At 51.8% G+C, this 18936-nt stretch overlaps 1 protein-coding gene, 1 non-coding gene and 1 pseudogene across 2 annotated transcripts; 1 reads left to right on the top strand and 2 right to left on the bottom strand.

Moving 5' to 3' along the window:
• Positions 1–28: 28 nt before the first annotated feature.
• Positions 29–5317, bottom strand: LOC137211672 (uncharacterized; annotated as a pseudogene).
• On the top strand, positions 2358–2464 carry LOC137213697 (U6 spliceosomal RNA). Its single transcript, XR_010938320.1, has one exon. It is a non-coding gene; the product is annotated as a U6 spliceosomal RNA (small nuclear RNA).
• Positions 4965–18912, bottom strand: SPATA32 (spermatogenesis associated 32). The gene is made up of 5 exons (XM_067714227.1): positions 17897–18912; positions 8933–8987; positions 8068–8122; positions 6760–7751; positions 4965–6214 (listed from the first exon to the last, which is right to left on the bottom strand). Exons 1-5 carry the CDS (start codon positions 18465–18467, stop codon positions 6130–6132), a joined length of 1758 nt encoding a protein of 585 aa, XP_067570328.1. The 5' UTR covers positions 18468–18912; the 3' UTR covers positions 4965–6129.
• Positions 18913–18936: the final 24 nt, after the last annotated feature.

Below are 18936 nucleotides of genomic sequence, written 5' to 3' on the forward strand. Positions count from 1 at the left end.
CGTGCCCGCCCCCACCAGGCGCAATGTGTTTTCGCTCAGCAAACGCTTTACTTGTACAAGTTCTTCATAGCAGGTCTCTGCAAACAGGCTGGAGAGGGGGAGAAGGGCTGCTTCTGCACTAGAGTTGGGGGGGAGGGAGCCAGCTTCGAAGGGCGCGTATACCCTAGCGTCTGGCCCACGAACCCTGCGGAAGCTCGGAGGGGGCGTGCAGAGGGTCAAGCCTGCTGCTCGGGTTAGAGACGCAGGGTTAGCGCCACCTCAGTCCACCTTTCTGCCGGCCCCGCCCCATTTCCGTCAGTCCCGCCTCCTACCTGGGTCCCCGGCCTCGTTTTCTTATGCCCCGCCGTATCCTTAGTCGCGCCCTTGAGTGATTTATTGCATCTCCGCCAGTCAGGTCCCAATTTCTTGGAGTTCTTCCACTCTTCGCCTGCCCCGCCCCTCCCCGTCTGTCTGCCCCGCCCCTCACACGGCCCGCCCCTTATCTGCAGGACCCGGCCCCGCCCGCTGGCCCTGCCTCTTTCGTCTTTCACCTCGGCCGAGCCGCCCACGGTTGGGGCGGCGCTTGGGTTGGCTGGGCTGGTAGGACTTGGGAAGTCGGACGTCTGGGCGCCGGGTTCGGTTCCGCGTGTGGAATTCTGACTGCGTCCGCCCGTTCAGGTTAGGTATCTGGGAGTAGGCGCTGCGCGCACCTGGGGCGAGGAAGCCGGTAGGAGGAAAAGGAGCGGCCAGTTCTGAGAGCGGGTCCCGAGAAAGAGTCCCCAGTCCCGCAGGTCCCCGCCCAGCCTGGGGCGCACCCGCTTTGTGCAGTCCGTGCAGCGAGCACGCCAGCTCGGCACTGGAAAGGCCGCTAAGGTGCGCGGCCTGGCGGAAGATCGCGAGGCCCGCCTGAGAGCGCGAGGTGCGGCCGTGGCCGCCGGACCCGCCCTTCCGGTTCGAGCTCAGCCGCAGAGACCGCTGCTTCTTGGAGTAGTGGCTTGAAGGAGGAAAGTGGGTAGCCGCCTCAGACAGCGCCTCCCCCAGTCCTCTCCATCTCACCGGTGGGGAAACCAAAGCAGGACAGAAAGCCACTTTGGTCTGGGGGCAAGTTGGGACCCAGGAAACTGACCCAGAATTCAGGGCTCCCGTCTCTGGGCCAGGGACATCTGGGGACTCCTGCAGGGGCAGAGTCTGCTCCCCCCATCTTGGGCCCTGAAGCTGGGTCCAGTTGTGCCCACCTCATCACCTCCTGTACCGACTTGAAGGGCACAAAGCCCAGACGCAGCTTGAACAGCATCTCTAAGAAGAGCGTTTGCAAGCCCTGGGGATCACAGACCCGGCTGTTTCTCACCTTGCCTAGGGCCAGAGAACATGCGGACAGGTAAGGAAGAGCCTCCCCCTGGCCAGGTCCACTCCTGCCCCACCAGCCTTGCCCCTCACCCAAGCACTGAGCGAGTCGATGGCTGTCAGTGAGGACAACCAGGAAGTCTTTGAAGCTTACGGTTCCATCACCTGGGAAGAGACAGAGGAGGGGGTGCCGAAGGTGCCCACCCCGCCAAAGCCCTACTCTGCGTACGCGTTAGGGGCTTGCCAGCAGTTCGAGGCATAGAGCATCCAGTCCTGCCTCTGGCCAAGCGTTGTTCCAGGTTGAGTGGGGGAGAAATAGCCCTTGCCCTTGGGAGCCCCAAGTCAGGATGATTATCACAACAGGAATGTTTAGGGGCTCCGGGATAGGCATGTTGATCAGGGCAGGCTTCCTGGAAGAGGGAAATTTAGAATAGGACCAGGCCCAGGATTTTGTGGGCAAGGGAGGCGTTCTTCAGGGCTAGAGGTGGGAGAGGACAGGCGGGCAGGGACAGGGTCACCCACCATCCAAGTCTGCCTGCCGTAGAACCTCACACATCTCCTGCGGGCTTAGCTGGACACCCACATGGCACTGGGCAGCTTTCTGCTGCGCGTGTCCGTGGTGCCTGTCGGGCTGGAGCTGAACAGTTTGAAGACATCCTGGAATGCTGAGGGTGGGGAGGGGGGCAGGTGGGCAAGGTGAACCACAGGCACAGGAACCCTGAGATTCACCCACTCTAGCTCAGATGGGACTGAGGACTTGGGTTCACCAACCCCCTGTGCATTGTAACTTAATGGAGAACAGTGGCTGCTGTGTGTTGGCACTTGTTAAGTGTCCATTCAATTCTCATGTCCAAAAATTGAACTCAGGGCCCAGGTTCGATCTCTGGTCAGGGAACTAGATCCTGCATGCCGCAGCTAAAGATCCCGCATGCTGCAATGAAGATTCCCGTACGTGGCAACGAAGATCCCGCGTGCCGCGACTAAGACCCGGTGCAGCCAGATAAATAAATAAATATTTTAAAAACAACGACAACATGCTCACTTCGGCAGCACATATACTAAAATTGGAATGATACAGAGAAGATTAGCATGGCCCCTGTGCAAGGATGACACGCAAATTCATGAAGCGTTCCATATTTTTTATATGTACATATATATAGCTGATTCACTTTGTTGTACAGCAGAAACTAACACAACATTGTAAAGCAATTATACTCCAATAAAGATGTTAAAAAATAAATAGATAAAATATATGTAACATAAAAAACATGTAATGACCATTCTCAGTTCACAGGCAGTACAAAAAGAGGCCAAATGCTGGACCTGGTCCAAGACTTGTAGCTTGCTAACCCCTATGTTACTGTATATCTGTTGCAATTCTAAGGATCTATAAATATTAAATCATTCTAGTGATCCTATGAAAAAAAAACCCAAACAACAACAGAAACAAACAACAAAATAACTCATGTCCAAGGCCACACCACCAGTAGGGGCACTGCTGGGCTTTGGACTCGGGCAGTCTGGCTCTAGAGCTACGATGCCGAGAGGCTCCAGGAGCCCTGCTGGCACCTGGCCTGTAGTAGGCACTGCAAATTATTATTATTATTATTTTAACATCTTTATTGGGGTATAATTGCTTTACAATGGTGTGTTAGTTTCTGCTTTATAACAAAGTGAATCAGTTATACATATACATATGTTCCCATATCTCTTCCCTCTTGCGTCTCCCTCCCTCCCTCCCTATCCCACCCCTCCAGGCGGTCACAAAGCACCTAACCGATATCCCTGTGCCATGCGGCTGCTTCCCACTAGCTATCTATCTTACGTTTGTTAGTGTATATATGTCCATGCCTCTCTCTCGCCCTGTCACAGCTCACCCTTCCCCCTCCCCATATCCTCAAGTCCGTTCTCCAGTAGGTCTGTGTCTTTATTCCTGTCTTACCCCTAGGTTCTTCATGACATTTTTTTTCTTAAATTCCATATATATGTGTTAGCATACGGTATTTGTCTTTCTCGTTCTGACTTACTTCACTCTGTATGACAGACTCTGGGTCTACAATGGAATATTACTCAGCCATAAAAAGAAACGAAATTGAGCTATTTGTAATGAGGTGGATAGACCTAGAGGCACTGCAAATTATTGATGATGAATAGAATGATTCTGCTTTGAGGGGCCCCTGCCAGTATCAGGGCATGATCTTTGCAGGGACATTGGGTCCCCCAAATGTAGAAATGATTCCTTCTACCCCTACTCCCACAGCTCCAAACCCCAGCGGGGCAGGGACCTCAGATTCTTGTTTTCCATCCTTTCTCCCAGTTTCCCTTCTTCCTTTCATCCTGTTCGTCCATCCACCATCCATCCATCCACCATCCAAATACCTTGCTATCCACCAATCCCATCCCTCCTTCCCTCCTTCACACACACACACACACACACACACACACACACACACACACACACACACACACACACAGAGCAACAAGCCCTGGGATTGCAGAGATGAGCAAATTAGGCTGGCATGGAGAGGTTACAATACAATCACTGGTTTCTCACTGTGTCCCCAGCCTCTGGGCAGGCAACTCCATTGTATTCTGCTCCGAGCACCCCCTAGTTTTCCTCCCTGCTCCCAGCCCTGAGGCCCTCACCTGCCAGCTGCCCGGGTGTCAGGGGTAGCAGATTCTTGTCTGCAAAGCTGCCTCGTGGGAAGGAGGCTGGAAAGGCTTTTGTACCTGCTGCAGAGAGATGCCAGGGCCAGGCAGGCCTTTCCCCAAACCCAGCACCCCAGGCCTGGCCTCAGTCCCTGTTCTCACTTCTCAGACCCAGCGCTTGGGCCTGTCTGTATTGTACGGGTGGCCGCAAGGCCCTTGAACTCCCTCGCCGCCTGGGAGAGCTGCTCAGCCCGTGGCTGTGGCCGCTGCTGCTTCTGTCTGGGTCAGCAGGGTACGCGCTGCTGCAGCCTCCTCCCCTGCGTCCTCCCGGCCTGCTCCTCTCCTGGGTCTCACGTGAGCAGTCTTTGAGGCTTCTGTGGAGGCCTTGGAGGCGGGGAGAAGACAGGGCCGAAGGGCCCAGCCCACTTGAGTGCCCGATTCCAGGGGACCTGAGACCAGACCTGTGGGTGCACAGCTTCCCCTCCCAGGACCCGCGCCGCCCCCGCCAGCCTGCAGCCACAGTCCTCTCCCTGGGGGATTCCGGGGGCAGTAGCTTGGAGGAGTGGCGGACCTTCCCCCTGCCCACGTCACCTGGACGTTCTCTTTGCCGATGGTGATATCTTGGTCTTCCATCCTCTGCTGCCTGAAGGGCAGTCACAGGCTCGGAGGCCGGTCCAGTGTCCCAGGTCCACAGTCCCCAAGCTGGCTTCCGGGTGGATCTTAACAACTTTTGGCAGGGGTGACCTTCTCCCTCCCACTGGCCTGCGCCTCTCTGCTGGGGAACCTGCAGTTTTCGTCTTTTGTGTTTCTGCCTCCCTTAAGGCACGTAAATTTGTGACTCCACTTGGAAGCTAACAGGATGGCTGAGGCCCAGGGGAGAAGCAGGCCCCAGAGGCCCCAAGTCAAGGCGTGGGAGGGTGGGATCTAGCCAAGTTGGGGCTGTGGCCCACCTTACCCCAGGACCCCCGGGAGGGCAGGGACCCTTCCTCCAAACGACGCAAACCCACAAACCACATTAACAAAATACTTTGGGAAGATGCATCCCAACAGCCAGACACTCACCTCTGGGTCTCTTCATCCTTCCTTCCAGCCTCCTGCCCCATTCTCTGGCCCTGGCCCATTCTTAACTGCTCACCCCTTCCTAATCCCATTCTCCCAGGCCCTGGGCACCTCCCTCCTCAGCCCCGTCTCAAGGTGGGGCAGGATTCTGAGGACCTGCAAGGTGGAGATTTCACTGCATCGGGAGCCTTGGCCCAGGGTAGGTCTCAGGCTCACCAGGTCCCAAGCCTCGATGCTGCCTCCCCTTCTCTTCCTCCCCAACTTCCCTCTTCCTGCCCATGTCCATCCCCGCACTCCAAGTTCTCTTCCCTCCTTTGCTGCCCTCTCCTCTTCCAGAAGCTTCTCCACATTGCCTGTCCTCCCCTGCCGTGGGGAGGCTTGTGCGTTTGTGTGCATGTGTGTGAGTCACAGGTCCTGTGTGTGTGCCTGTGTGCACGGCACGTGTGGAACATGCTTCCTCGATCTGCATGTGGCTGTGTCATGCTGACCACGTGTGTAACATGCTGGTCAGCTGCTGGGGTGTGTGTGTGTGTGTGTGTGTGTCTGGGTTGCATGCAGAAGTGCATCATTACACATGGGCTCTCCCCTACGCTGGAGGTACCTCGGACTCAAGGCGGCGGCCCCTGGAGGACCAATCCTTTAGCTTCGTTCTTGCCCTCCTTCAAGCCCTGGACACCACCCCTTTCCCATGCCAGGCCTTCCCCATGGAGAGAAGCAGGAAGAACTCCTTCCAGAAGCCGTCTCACCTGCCCAGCCCCACCCCCAGCAGGCTCTCGCCTCAGGCGATCCCAACGTGCCCCCCTTTTACATCTAAGAAACAGAAGCCTCAGAAAGGGCACCACTGAGGCCTCCCCTAGTCACGAGTCTGCTGCTGGCTGGGAGGTCCGGCTGGGTGCAGGGGAAGTGGGACCACCCATGGGGAGTGAGCAGGCACAAAACAGGGCTGGCAGGGCCCCCAGGGGGCAGGGGCTGCTGGGGTAGCTACAGTGGGGGTGGCGTCCCTAAAAAACTCGAGACCAGGATGCCGCAGCCAGAGGAGTTCACTGGTCCAGGAGCATTTGCACAAAATGTCTGAGCCGGGGGCCAGCACCGTAGGCTTTACTGGTTTTGTCTAGTCTTCTCTGGGGAAGTGGGGGACGACAGCTTAAAATGGATTTTCAGCAATAATGGACCCCCTCCCGAACTGCAACGCAAAAGAGAGAGAGAGAGGGTCACTTGGGCCTTGGTGGGAAGGTCAAAAGAGAGGGGTGAGCCCAGAGGCCTCTCGGAGGAAGGCCCTGGGGCTAAGAGGGCCTCCTCCTGCCATGCGGGTGGGCAGCTGGTGTTCTGTGGTGTTCATTCAACACCAGGAAGCACGGGGTGCTGGGGAACCCCGTTTCCTCATTCCTGGCTTGATGGAGGTGTCCTGGGCCCAGAGCTGGGGCCATCGGGTTCTCAGTAGGGAAGATACTAGCCTGAGCATTTCCAGTGAGGGTGAGGCTGTCTGTGCTCTGGGTGAGAAGCCCCCTAACGCTAGGACGACATTCTAGTTCCCTCTTTGAACCCAGGTCCTTGTCCCTGCCCTGAAGCAGGTTGAGGTCTTGAGGTTGAGACATCACAGCCCACCCATCCCCCAGCCAGTCCCTCATTCCACTGTCCCCACCCCCACCTGGCTGTGTGAGGAATGGGGCCACCTGCACATCATAGCACAGCCCCCTCCCGGGGGAGCTTTGGGCCAGCCTCACTTACTCTTTCCCGGCTCCTTGCGGCTGAGGGGACATGTTTGGGGGCTGGAGAAACTTCACCTCCCCTTCAATGGTGGCCTTCTTGAACCCTAGCTTGCTGAAATCAAGGTAAGGGTGAGGGAAGTGCTTGTCTTCCTGCTTCGAAGCATCGTGCGGCTCCCTGGTTTCTCGTGGTTCCTCTGGTGGCTTCTCCAGCGCATCCTGAGGGAGGTTTTCCTGCTCTGGCTCGTCCACAGTGGGCTGGGCAGTGTGATCCACAGTGGGCTCTGTGGAAAGCGTCATGTCCATCTGGAGTGGGGCTTTGATCACATGCCCCAAATTGGGCAAGTCCATCCTGCTGGAGGAGGCCATGGCCAGGGAAGATGCGAAGTCGATCAGCTCTGCCAGGCCGATGGTTTGTGTGGAGGCGGATGGCTGGGGGCTTGGAGGCTGCTGGGAGACTTCGTCTGGAAGAGCTGGCTGGGCACTGGGGGCCTGGCTCTGCTTCTCGGAGCACACAGTGTCCTTGGGGGCCGACGGCTGGTCTGGGTGGCAGGCGGTCTCTTTTGTGCTCTCCTTGATGGGCTGCATGCTGATCGCCTGTTGCAGGCTGTGTTCTGAGGCCTGGACGAACTTGTCTGCCCAGAAGAAGTGTTTGGAGGTCTGCACACAGATGGAGCGGTGGTCGGTGGATAGCGGGTCCTCCTCTGTGGTACTCGGGTAGCTGGAGATTGACCTCATACTCCATTGGCTGATGTCCTGCTGCATTAGCCCCTCCATGTAGGGGTGGAGTGACTCTGTCTTATACCCCTGCGGCTCAGGGTCTTCACTGAAGGGTTCCAAGTTAACCACCTTCATCTTGGGCTCTGTGTCCAGCTTGGCCTCGGGCTGGAGCATGACAACCGGGCGCATCTCTGGCTGCGGGAAAGGCTTGGGCTTCCGTTCCGGCTCCAGTTCTGGGTCTAGGCGCGGGACCTCTTTGTCTAGGGACTCCAGCTCTAGCAATTCTTTCTCCAGCTGAAAGGTTTCAACAGAAAGCTGAGGAGGCGCCTGCCCCCCAAAGTCCTCCCCGACACCCATTCCCTGCCCTGCCCCCCTCGTGCTTCTTCTCACTTCCTTTCCCACACTTGCCTCTTCCAAGTGACCTGCCTAGGGCAGGGAGGCGGTGTGGGCAGCTGGTGAGGGCGGGTGTGCGTGCTCGTGCTGACATTGGTGCCAGGGTCCCAGAATTGTCCAGGGTAGGGGCTGGTCGGGCTTTAGAGAAGACAGGCCCCAAAGAGCCCTGCCCCTGGACCCCCACCTCCCCGTAAGATGTGACGCTGCCCATTGTTACCTCCATGTCATCTTCCTCTTGTACTGACTGGAACTGGTTTTGGTTTATGCCACCCCTAAGACAGAAGGAGACAGAGTGGGTGACAGGGCTCCGTGGGGTGGCTTCAGGGGACGGTGTCTGGAGCCCTTAAGACCCGAGCTGGCAAGATGCCCTCAGCTCACTCCCCTGTCTGTGCCCACTCCCACCAAAAATTCCAGACTCACTCTCAAACTTCAGTGAGTTCTGGAAGTGCCTAGAGAGCTGGCCAAGTTGCCCCCTGCCACCCGCAAAAGAGGGATACAGTTGGTTGGAGGTGAGGCCCAGGAATCTTCATTTTAATCCAGCATCCCAGTGAGCCAGTGCCCTTGAAAGCGGCTCCCCACAGAAAGAAAAGCCCAGAGCAACGCCTTCTCCGGGACCTGCCCGCTCTCAGCTTGGCAGATCTGAAATGCAGGGGTGCGTATGGAGGGTGCCCTTGGTTCCTGTTGGTATTTTGCCATCATCTTGGCCGTCCCCTTCAGTGCTCAGCCACTGTGACCCCTCTCCTTCCTTAGGCAACTGCCCACCCTTCCCTTGGACAGCTGTCCTCAGAGAAAGGCAGCTCTAAGGGGTCAGGTCCCATCCATGTCTTGGGTGCGCCCCACCACCCCTCAGTCCTCCTCCAACGTCAGGGGCTGGGGGCAGAAGCAGAGGAGGATATGACCCCCACCCCCTTTTGCCTTTTGGCCTGGATACTGCCCTTGGGGAGATTTTGGAAACGGGCAAGATAGAGGAAGATCTTGGGTGGGTACACATGAAAACCTCACAGCCATGGCAGCTGGTGAGGGCTGGTGATCTTGGAGGGTTGGGGAGAGGTCCTACGATGATGGGGGGGACTAGTTCTCACTGTGTATCCACAATGTCCACCGACTCCTTGTCACAGCAGGGAAATCCGTTGGCACCTGGCAGGGAGAAGGAGGTGAGGGCAGGGGAGCTGCAGGCGGGGACAGTCCCTGAGGGGTTCTGGAGTCCGGACTGAAGGTGCTGCTCCAGCCACCCCCTCCCTCCCTGTCCCTCACCTAAGCCCATGTGCCGTCCCCTCCTGCACGTCTGCTCCCTCCACCTTCCGTGATCCATCACTGTCCTCCATTAGGGCGAATACTAACCGCGGTCACTTCCCGTTCATTGAGGGCTTCTAGCCCAGGTATTGTGAGGAGCACTTTATATGCTTCAGTTCATTGAATCAACACAAAAAATGAGAAGAGGTTCATTTGCCCAAAGTCCCTCAGCTGATCATTCAGGAAGTCAGGACCTGATGCAGATTTCACTCAAGAAACTCTTTACTCCCCTGTCCCGCATGCCGTCCTACCCTGGAGCCTACAACTGTGTGGGGTTCCTCATCACACCCCAGATGAACTTCACCTTTCTCCATTCCTGCCCCTCTGCCCCCTTTCTCCACTCTCTCTGGCCAGGCTTCAGATTTGCCACTCACTCTAACCCTGGCCTCTCCTGCCCTGAAATCTGTCCTCTCTTCCCCTGGCTTCTCACACCATCACACCCTGGGGTCATCCATCTCCAACTCTGGGCCAGAGTTCTCACCCCAGGTGCTTAATTTGAGGTGATGCTGACACCCATCTGGTTATTTATGAGCTCCAGTCATCCTCTGCAGGAGAGACTGACTCCCTGGGGGAGCCCCCCCCACCCCGCCCCAGTCCCCTTCCTGGAAGCTTGTATCTTTTATTGCAGAAGCTTCTTTTTCACCTTTTGGGGATAGGAGCCACCAGGCTGTCCCATTCTCTGCTCCCTAGCGTACTGGATAGAAGTTGTTGGTGGGGCCATCATGGCAATGGGCAAGCTGAGTCCCTACGAGCCTGGAGTGTGGCAGGAAGTGACAGCCTTGGCTCTGGCTGAGAAGAATTGCTCCCAGGATTAGACCAGAAGGATTAGAATGTGCTGTGGCCTCTCCCTAGAGATGTAGAGGCTGGAGAGTGTCCTTGAATGGCTGGTGTTGTTCCTGGGATTTGGCTTCCTCCATGTTCAGCCTGGGCCTGGGATCCAGAGTGCTGGGCTAAGAGTACACCAGGGACAGGCTCACAGTGGTGGGCTCAGTGGTCTCTTCGGAACCCATCACCTCCTTGACCACCATGCTTCCTTCGACCATCCCTTGGCTTTCTCCCCACGTCTCGCTTCCTCTGCAATTCTACCTGCCCCAAATGCTGCTGTTCCTCAGGCTTCTGACGTCAGAGCCTTCTTTTGCTTGCTTTACAAAGTTTCCCTGGGAAATTTAATCAACACCTTCAGCCTTAACCCTTCCATAAACAGCAACTGGATATGGATAGAAGGGGAGAAATTATTATGGTGTAAACCTCATTGCAGCACTGGGGGATGGAAGCAAAAGTCTGAGGTTGATTCAACTTGGGGCCTCTGTACCCAACTTGGGGATGTTCTATTAGGGATTCAAGTGACATTCTGTAGTGCGTGAAATCATTTCAATGTCCAATTTTGGGTTGCTATTATATAGAAATGTATTGATCTCGTATCCTGTAACCATCCTAAAATCTTATTAGTTCTAGTAACTTTTTTTAGATTCCATAGGGTTTTCTATGTAAACAATAATGTTCGTGACTCAACAGTCTTACGTCTTCGTTCCCAACCTGGATGTCTCTAATTTCCTTCTCTTGCCTTATTGCACTGAGAATAATCTCCAGTAAAATGTTGAAGAGAATTGAGAGTGGACATCCTTGCTTTGCTCCTGAGCTTAGGGGGAAAGCATTCAGTATTTCACCATGAAGTACAATGTTATAATTTTTCTCATAGATGCCCTTTATCAGGTTGAGGAAGTTCCCTTCTATTCCTAGTTTACTTAATTTTTAAATAGGAAGGGATGTTGGATTTTATCTGATGCTTTTTCTGAATTTATTGAGATTATCATATGGTTTTTCTTTTATATTCTGTTAATATATTATGTAAGTTATATATAGCATATATTATGTTAACATATGTTACATATTATTCTGTTAATAATTCTTTTATAATTTGTTTATGGTGAAATAAATAGATTAAAAAATTTATTTATTTATTTATTTATTTATGGCTGTGTTGGGTCTTCATTGCCGCATGTGGGCTTTCTCTAGTTGCGGTGAGTGGGGGCTACTCTTCGTTGTGGTGCGTGGGCTTCTCATTGCAGTGGCTTCTCTTGTTGCGGAGCACAGGCTCTAGGCGTGCGGGCTTCAGTAGTTGTGGCACGTGGGCTCAGTAGTTGTGGCGCATGGGCTGAGTTGCTCCGCGGCATGTGGGGTCTTCCCGGACCAGGGCTCAAATCCATGTCCCCTGCATTGGCAGGCGGATTCTTAACCACTGTGCCACCAGGGAAGCCCTAAATTGATTTTTTTAGATGTTAACTCAATCTTGCATTCCTGGGACAAATCTCATTTGATCATGATGTATTATCTTTTTATACATCGTTGAATTTGATTTGCTAGCTTTCAAAAAGGATTTTCACATACATGTTCACGAGGTATATTGGTGTGTAATTTTCTTTTCTTATTATGTCTTTGTTAGGTTTTGATACGCTGGCCTCATAGAATGAGTTGAGAAGTATCCCCTCTTCAATTTTCTGAAACAGATTGTGTAAAATTGATATTATTTCTTCTTATTTTTGGTAGAAATCACAAATGAAGCTTGTGGACCTGGGCTTGGAGTTTCCTTGTGTGAAGATTTTTAATTACAAATTCAACTTTCAAAAATAGATACAGGGCTATTTAGCCTATCTATTTCTTCTTTTTTATTGTGGTAAAATATACATAGCATAAATTGCCCTTTTAAAACTATTTTTAAGTTTACAGTTCAGTGGCATTAAGTACATTCACATTGTTATGCAACCAACACTATCCATCCCCAGAATATCTATTCTTCTTGAGTCAGCTTTTGGAGTTTGTAACGTTTTTTTAAAGGAATTTATCCATTTCACCTAAGTTGTCAAATTTATTGGCACAATTTGTTCCTAATATTCCCTTGTTATCTTTTTCATATCTAAAGAATCTGTAGTGATGTCACCTCTTTCATCCCTCATGCTAGTAATTTTTGTCTTTCTTTTTTTCTTGTTCATTTTGTCTGGAGATTTATCAATTTTGTTGGTCTTCTTCTTTTTTTTTTTTTTTGTGGTACGCAGGCCTCTCACTGTTGTGGCCTCTCCCGTTGCGGAGCACAGGCTCCGGATGTGCAGGCTTAGCGGCCATGGCTCACGGGCCTAGCTGCTCCGCGGCATGTGGGATCTTCCTGGACTGGGGCACGAACCCGTGTCCCCTGCATCGGCAGGCAGACTCTCAACCACTGAGCCACCAGGGAAGCCCTGTTGGTCTTCTTGAACCAGCCAGAGATATGTCGGATCCCTGTCTGGTCACCCTAAAGTGACATCTGCCAGGCAATAGGCTCCTGAAGTCATAGGTTCCCAATCAGCTTTTTATGATTTCACTATTACACATGAACAACCAAGCATCACCAGGCATTTGAGAAAACTGCTAACATAGGAGTGACAGACCAAGAGAAAAAAGCACTCCAGAGTACGAGAGGTAATTTGAGAAACTGAAGGAAACTGAAAAATTCTGATCATCTTCAGAGATTCAGAAATGAAGATATTCAACAATATATATTGCATCCAGAAAACAAGAACAGGATACTATTTAAAAAGAATTAAGAAAAGAAAGAGCTTTTTGGCAAATAGAATTGGAAAATAAAATACAGAGAATATTCCTAGAAAGTAGAACCAAAATATCAAGACAATGTGAGAAAAAAGGATCAAAAGGAAATCTGGGGCTTCCCTGGTGGCGCAATGGTTAGGAATCTGCCTGCAAATGCAGGGGACACGGGCTTGAGCCCTGGTCTGGGAAGATCCCACATGCTGCAGAGCAACTAAGCCCGTGTGCCACAACTACTGAGCCTGCGCTCTAGAGCCTGCGAGCCACAACTACTGAAGCCCACGCACCTAGAGCCTGTGCTTCACCACAAGAGAAGCCACTGCAATGAGAAGCCCGCACACCACAATGAAGAGCAGCCCCCCACTCATCGCACCTAGAGAAAGCCCACGTGCAGCAATGAAGACCCAATGCAGCCAAAAATAAATAAATAAAATAAAGTTAAAAGGAAATCTAATTCTGGGTTATAGAAAGGGGATTCAGAAAGAATGGAGAACATGGAGAAGAAAAGAGAAATCAATATTTCCCTGAGCTGAAGGATGTCATTGGCTTAAAAGTGTTTACTGAATGCCCAGCACTACAGATGTCAAAAGATCTTTGTTGTAAAAGTTCATTGCACCAGGAACAAAGGATTCCTAAATGTTTCTAAGTGGAAAAACAAGTCACCTACAAGGGGAGGAGAATCATACTGGCAGCAGAGTTAGCAACAAAGCTTGTCTTTAAAATTTCTGAGGAAAATGGTTTTTAACCTAGAATTCTATATCCAGCCCAACTATCAATTCAGTCATGGAAAACTCAGAAAATTTACCTCCTCTTTTTTTTTTTGGGGGGGGGGAAGTTATTTGAGGATGTGCTAAAGCAAAATAAAGGTGTAAAACAACAGAGTCAGGAATGAAATAGTGTGTCCACCCCCAGAAAGAAGCTAAGTCCCAGATGTTAACTGTATAGAGGCCTACAACCAGTACACATTTGTGCAGGAGAATAGAGGATCCTGGGCAGTAGGTCTCTGAAATAAAGAAGACCTGACAAGGTAGTTGGCTAGATGTAGAGGTTGAAGAAAACAAAGACTATAATAAAAGCAAAGAGTACAAGGAAAAGGCCACTAAAAACTCCAGGAAAAACAAAAAACTGTATGAGAAAGAAAAGGTAGTTGTGGTAACTTTTCTGGCCCTGCAGTGAACAGTTGTTATGTAGTCACAATAAGGTAAATCCTGTTTATTAACTTTCAACTTTTAGAATCAATATATAAACAAAAATTGGAAAACATAATTATGGTTATGGGACAATATGAATGTTACCAACCTTGATATTAAAAAAAACCAGAAATACAGGTTAGAGGCTTTGGGAGGTGTAAGGCAGGGAGGAAAGCTGAAGGGAAAGGTAGGGTCACTACAAACTTCATCTTACTATGTGTGGTGTCAAAAGATATTCTCTAAAGTTGATGAAAAAAATAAAGATATAAGTATATTAAATTTACAAAAGTTATCAGCATATCTAAAAACAATTGAAGTTGGGAGGATGGGGGAGGGTGGCGCCATTAGAGCAAGAAAGTGGTAATGTCTAGAGCTGATAAACCAAGAAAAAGCCTGTGAGCTTGTAGAGAGATAAGAAGGTAACTAGGCAGAAAAACTGTTCACGTGAAACAAGAGTGGTTGCTCTGAGGAGTGAGGCTGGGGGTGTGTGGTATAGGGGATTCTTGTTTCTCATCACTGAATAAGCTCTTCAGTACTATTTAACCACATGCATATATTTCTATGATAAAGTTAAAAGAAAATGTTGAGCCCCAGGTACTGGCCAGGCACTGTGCTATGGGCGGAGGAGATAGTGATGAACATACACAGTCCCTGCCCCCTTGGAGCTTTCAAGCCTGTGGCTGTGACTGCAGGAGACCCTCCAATCTCTATTTCTTACTCTCACTTCTCCTGAGTTCTAGACTCAAACTGCAATCACTGATTACACATTTCTCCTTCAGGGGCCCTCAACTTCACCTTGTCCAAAACACTACGGATTCCTTGTCAAAGCCTGGAATTCCCCTGTTTCCTATTGTGACGTTGCTCAGGATTCGCCTCTTCCTGAAGACCTTCCAGATTCTACCTCGAGGTGCTGAGCTAGGGACTCCTCGTCCAGTTGCCCCCACCACACCCCACCCCTGCAGACTTCTATCTAAGCACACAGCTTCTTTCTGACCCTCAGTTAGAGGTGGGTCGGGTGCATGGGTTTCTCACTTTGAATCTCTGATCCTCTACACAGAGAGTCAGATATAACGTGGATGCTTAGCAAAGGTCTGTGCAAAAATATGGTTTCCTTATCCCTCTCACCCTGCCAAACCCTGCGGTGTATCCCCCATTTCTGACCTCAACTTCACACCCTGGTGTCCAGACTCTAGCCTGGCCAACACGGTTCTGCATGTCTGACCTGTCTTCCTCTCCAATCTCTCATCTCTCGATAACCTCTGCCTGATTCATCCTTCATCCTATCACCCCAATTAGAGACCTGGGTCATTTGTGACCCTCTCACTTCCCCAGCTTCTGGCCTTCCCACCACCGCTGTTGCTGACCTTCTCTTCTGACACCAAAGTCAACACAAACCCAGGACTCACTACCCCTCAAAACTCAGCTCTGAGTGCTTTGCACACATTCGATCCTCAGAGCCACTCTATGCACAGGTGGCCGCGACTCTCCTCTTACAGATGAGGAAGCTTGCACAAGTCACACAGCTCTTAAGAGCAGTACCATGACCTGAACACAAGTCGGACTGGCTCCAAACCCTGTGGTGCTAACCATTGTGCTGTCTGAAATTTCTTTAGGCCTCTAGATGGACCACTGAACCATGTGCCCCCACCCCCATCCCCACTGGGCATCTCAATGACTGCAGAGTGAGCCTGCTGCATCACCCCTGCCTCTGCTCACGTCTAGACTCTAGGGTGGCCTCAAAGATCCTGCATGGTCTGACCTCTGCCTTCTTTTTTCATCTCCTGGCATCCAGTTCCTTGCCTTGCCCCAAGCCCAAGACACCCTGGAGCATGGCAGGGTCTTTTGTGCCCCAGTGCCTTTGCACATGCTATTTCTGATACTCAGAAAGTCTCTCTCCTGACAAAATCCTGCTCATGCCTGACAGCCCAAATCTCCATTGTCATCGTCTCAGTGATAATCCTAGCTATCCAACCTACCTTTTAATTTTTAGTTAACTCATCAGACTCAGGGCCTAGCACAATGCTAAGCCCTTACAAATAATAAATGCTAGCGAGGGTGTGGAGAAAAAGAAACTGTCCTATACTGTTGGTGGGAATGTTCTCACTATGGAGAACAGTATGGAGGTCCCTTAAAAAACTAAAAATAGAGTTACCATATGATCCTGCAATCCCACTCCTGGGCATATATCTGGAGAAAACTCTAATTCAAAAAGATACATGCACCTCAATGTTCATTGCAGCACTATTTACAATAGCCAACGCATGGAAGCAACCTAAATATCCATGGACAGATGAATGGATAAAGAAGATGTGGTATATATATATATATATATATATATGTATATATATATATATATATATACACACACAATGGAATATTACTCAGCCATTAAAAATGCTGAAATAATGCCACTTGCGCAACATGGATGGACCTAGAGATTATCATACTAAGTGAAATAAGAGAGACAAAGAAAGACAAATATCATATGATATTGCTTATATGTAGAATCTAAAAAAAAAAAAGATACAAACAAACTTATTTACAAACTAGAAAGAGACTCACAGGCACGGAAAACAAACTTATGGTTACCAAAGGGAAAGCGGGGGCGGGGGGTAGGGATAACATATACACACTACTATATATTAAAATAGATAACCAACAAGGACTCACTGTATAGCACAGGGAAGTATACTCAACATTTTGTAATAGCCTATAAGGGAAAAGCACCTGAAAAAAAATATATAACAATTACTGTGCTGTACACCTGAAACTAATATGACATTGTAAATCAACTATACAATTAAAAACTAAAATAGGACTTCCCTGGTGGTGCAGTGGTTAAGATCTGCCTGCCAGTGCAGGGGACACGGGTTTGAGCCCTGGTCTGGGAAGATCCCACATGCCGCGGAGCAACTGAGACCGTGAGCCATAACTACTGAGCTCGCGTGCCACAACTACTGAAGCCCACGCATCTAGAGCCCGTGCTCCACAACAAAGAGAAGCCACCGCAATGAGAAGCCCGCGCGCCCCAACGAAGAGTAGCTCCTGCTCGCTGAAAGCCCGCGCACAGCAATGAAGATCCAACGTAGCCATAAATAAATAAATTTATAAGTAGATTTATAAATAAATTTATAAAATAAAATACTGTTCTCTGCTGAGATTAAAAAAAGAAAGAAAAAAGAAAAAAAGAGTAAGTCCTGAAGGGGTTGCAGTAAATGTTGCAGGAGTGATTTAAGTTGTTTGCATCAATTTGTTTGCCTTAGGCATTTGGGACGGGGGGTGGGGGGTGGGGTGGGGGGGGTGGGGGGGGAAGCTGCTCTCTGGTAGTTGGTTCTTGGCACATTTTGAAGGCTGGCCTATGTCCTCCTGGGAGAGAAGGTCTTGAGAAGAAATCTTCCATTTCGGGGGAGGGGGGGATCTGAGCCCCCATTATTAGAAACCTGGGAGATCCAGGGCCCTGAGGGGCAAACATCTTTGCTTGTTGGTACGGAGAAGAGTGCAAAGCACAACGGATGCGCTCAGTAAACATCTGTTGAAGCAGATTGCTTTTCCTTGCACAAGCTCCAAGCATCAACCAGGAACAACTTGATTTGATTTGGGGGTGGTTCTCGGCAGTTTGGGATAATTCATGTGTCGTTTCTGGGCACAGGGCCACTGCTCTTTCTGGGTACCCTGAAGCCCTCCAAGAACCCGCCGGGTCTGCAGCCTCCACCCCTCGGTGTGCACGTGTGTACACACACGCTTGTGCACCGCGCAGGGCCAACGCTGGGTGGGTGTGGTGGTCAGGGTAGCACCGCCCCTCATCCTCGCTGGGATCGTGAGGGTTTTGGCTGGGGTCGACCTTCCTTTCAGGCGCCAGGCAGGGGCCCCGGCCAATCCCCGCCCCCGGCGCCCCGCCCCTCACTTTAACTTTTCCCGCCCGGCCCCGCCCCGGCCGTCCCTCCGCGCCCGGCCCCGCCTCGCCGCGCGCCCGCCCGCTCCCACCTGTCACCCCCATGCTGACCGAGGCTCTGTCTGAGAGGCGGGGAGCGGGCTGGTGGCTGCTAACGCCTCCGCCTCCAGTGCGCTCCTTGGTGGCGGGCTGTGGAGGGCGGTGGAGATGCCGGGGGCGCCGGCGTCTGTGATGTCGCCGCCTCTGTGACATCCCTGCCGCGACCGCTGCGGGCAGGGAACAGCGCTCACGATCCCGGCGAGTGGGTGGGCTTGGCGGTTGGGGGGCATCTTCCGGAGTGGGCTGCCCCACCTCGCCCCGCAGCCAGCCGGATGCCCCTCTCCTGGAGACATGGGGCGGCCCTGCTCTCTGCAGCAGGCCCAGATTGGTGGAGGGCGGCGACCTGTAAGCCTGGGGTCTGCTAGGCTGAACTTTGCACCTGCCCTGGGCACACTGGCACAAGGCCGCTGCCCCTTCTGTGCGCCCAGGACCCTCCAAGAACCTGCTGAACCTGCCACCTTTACCCCAAGTTGTGCACGTGTGTCCAGTGCACACACACAGGGACACAGCTTTGGGGTGCAGAGCCAGATTAGATAAGGCACCCTGTGCGCTGGTGGCATCCATCCTCAGACAGGTCCTCTCCCATCACCAGGGAACCGACTTTGGGAAAGTCATCTCTGATCACCTGCAGACACTTGGGTGGCTGGAAGGGCTGGGAGTGCAGGCTCACTCCCAGTTCAGTTCCCAGGAAGCCAGGCCTCAGGGACAGAGGAGTGGCGGGGGGGGGGGGGGATGTCTTTGTTCTGGGCATGTGGTCTGCCCCCACCTAACCCTGCTGGGTCAGTGCCCAGGCTCGACACCCTCCTCCTCCTCCCCTCAGCCTGGCAGTGTTCTGCCAGGGACTTCCCTGCTGTCACCGGGTGGGGCATCTTGCCTAACTGGTCTGAATGGATAGCTCAGAGGCAGAACTGGAAGCACCAACCGGGAGGAGTGGTGGGAAAAGCAGCCCCATTCAAGGGCTGAGAACAGTCCTTGCCTACGGGGCAAGACTGGACAAGGTCCCAGCAAGAAGGCGCAAGGAGGCTGCTGTCAG

Source organism: Pseudorca crassidens, chromosome 19 (assembly GCF_039906515.1).
Source record: "Pseudorca crassidens isolate mPseCra1 chromosome 19, mPseCra1.hap1, whole genome shotgun sequence".
NCBI classification, from domain to species: domain Eukaryota; kingdom Metazoa; phylum Chordata; class Mammalia; order Artiodactyla; family Delphinidae; genus Pseudorca; species Pseudorca crassidens.

What these genes read in the sequence shown, in the direction of transcription:
- SPATA32 (XM_067714227.1), bottom strand. Translation starts at nt 18,467, where the DNA reads ATGGATGCCACCAGCGCACAGGGTGCCTTATCTAATCTGGCTCTGCAC. An exon ending in GGTCAGCATGGGGGTGACAG is followed by an intron (nt 8,988 to 17,896) that starts GTGGGAGCGGGC and finishes TCTCCCTGCCAG; the next exon opens with GTGCCAACGGATTTCCCTGC. An exon ending in AAGAGGAAGATGACATGGAG is followed by an intron (nt 7,752 to 8,067) that starts GTAACAATGGGC and finishes GAAACCTTTCAG; the next exon opens with CTGGAGAAAGAATTGCTAGA.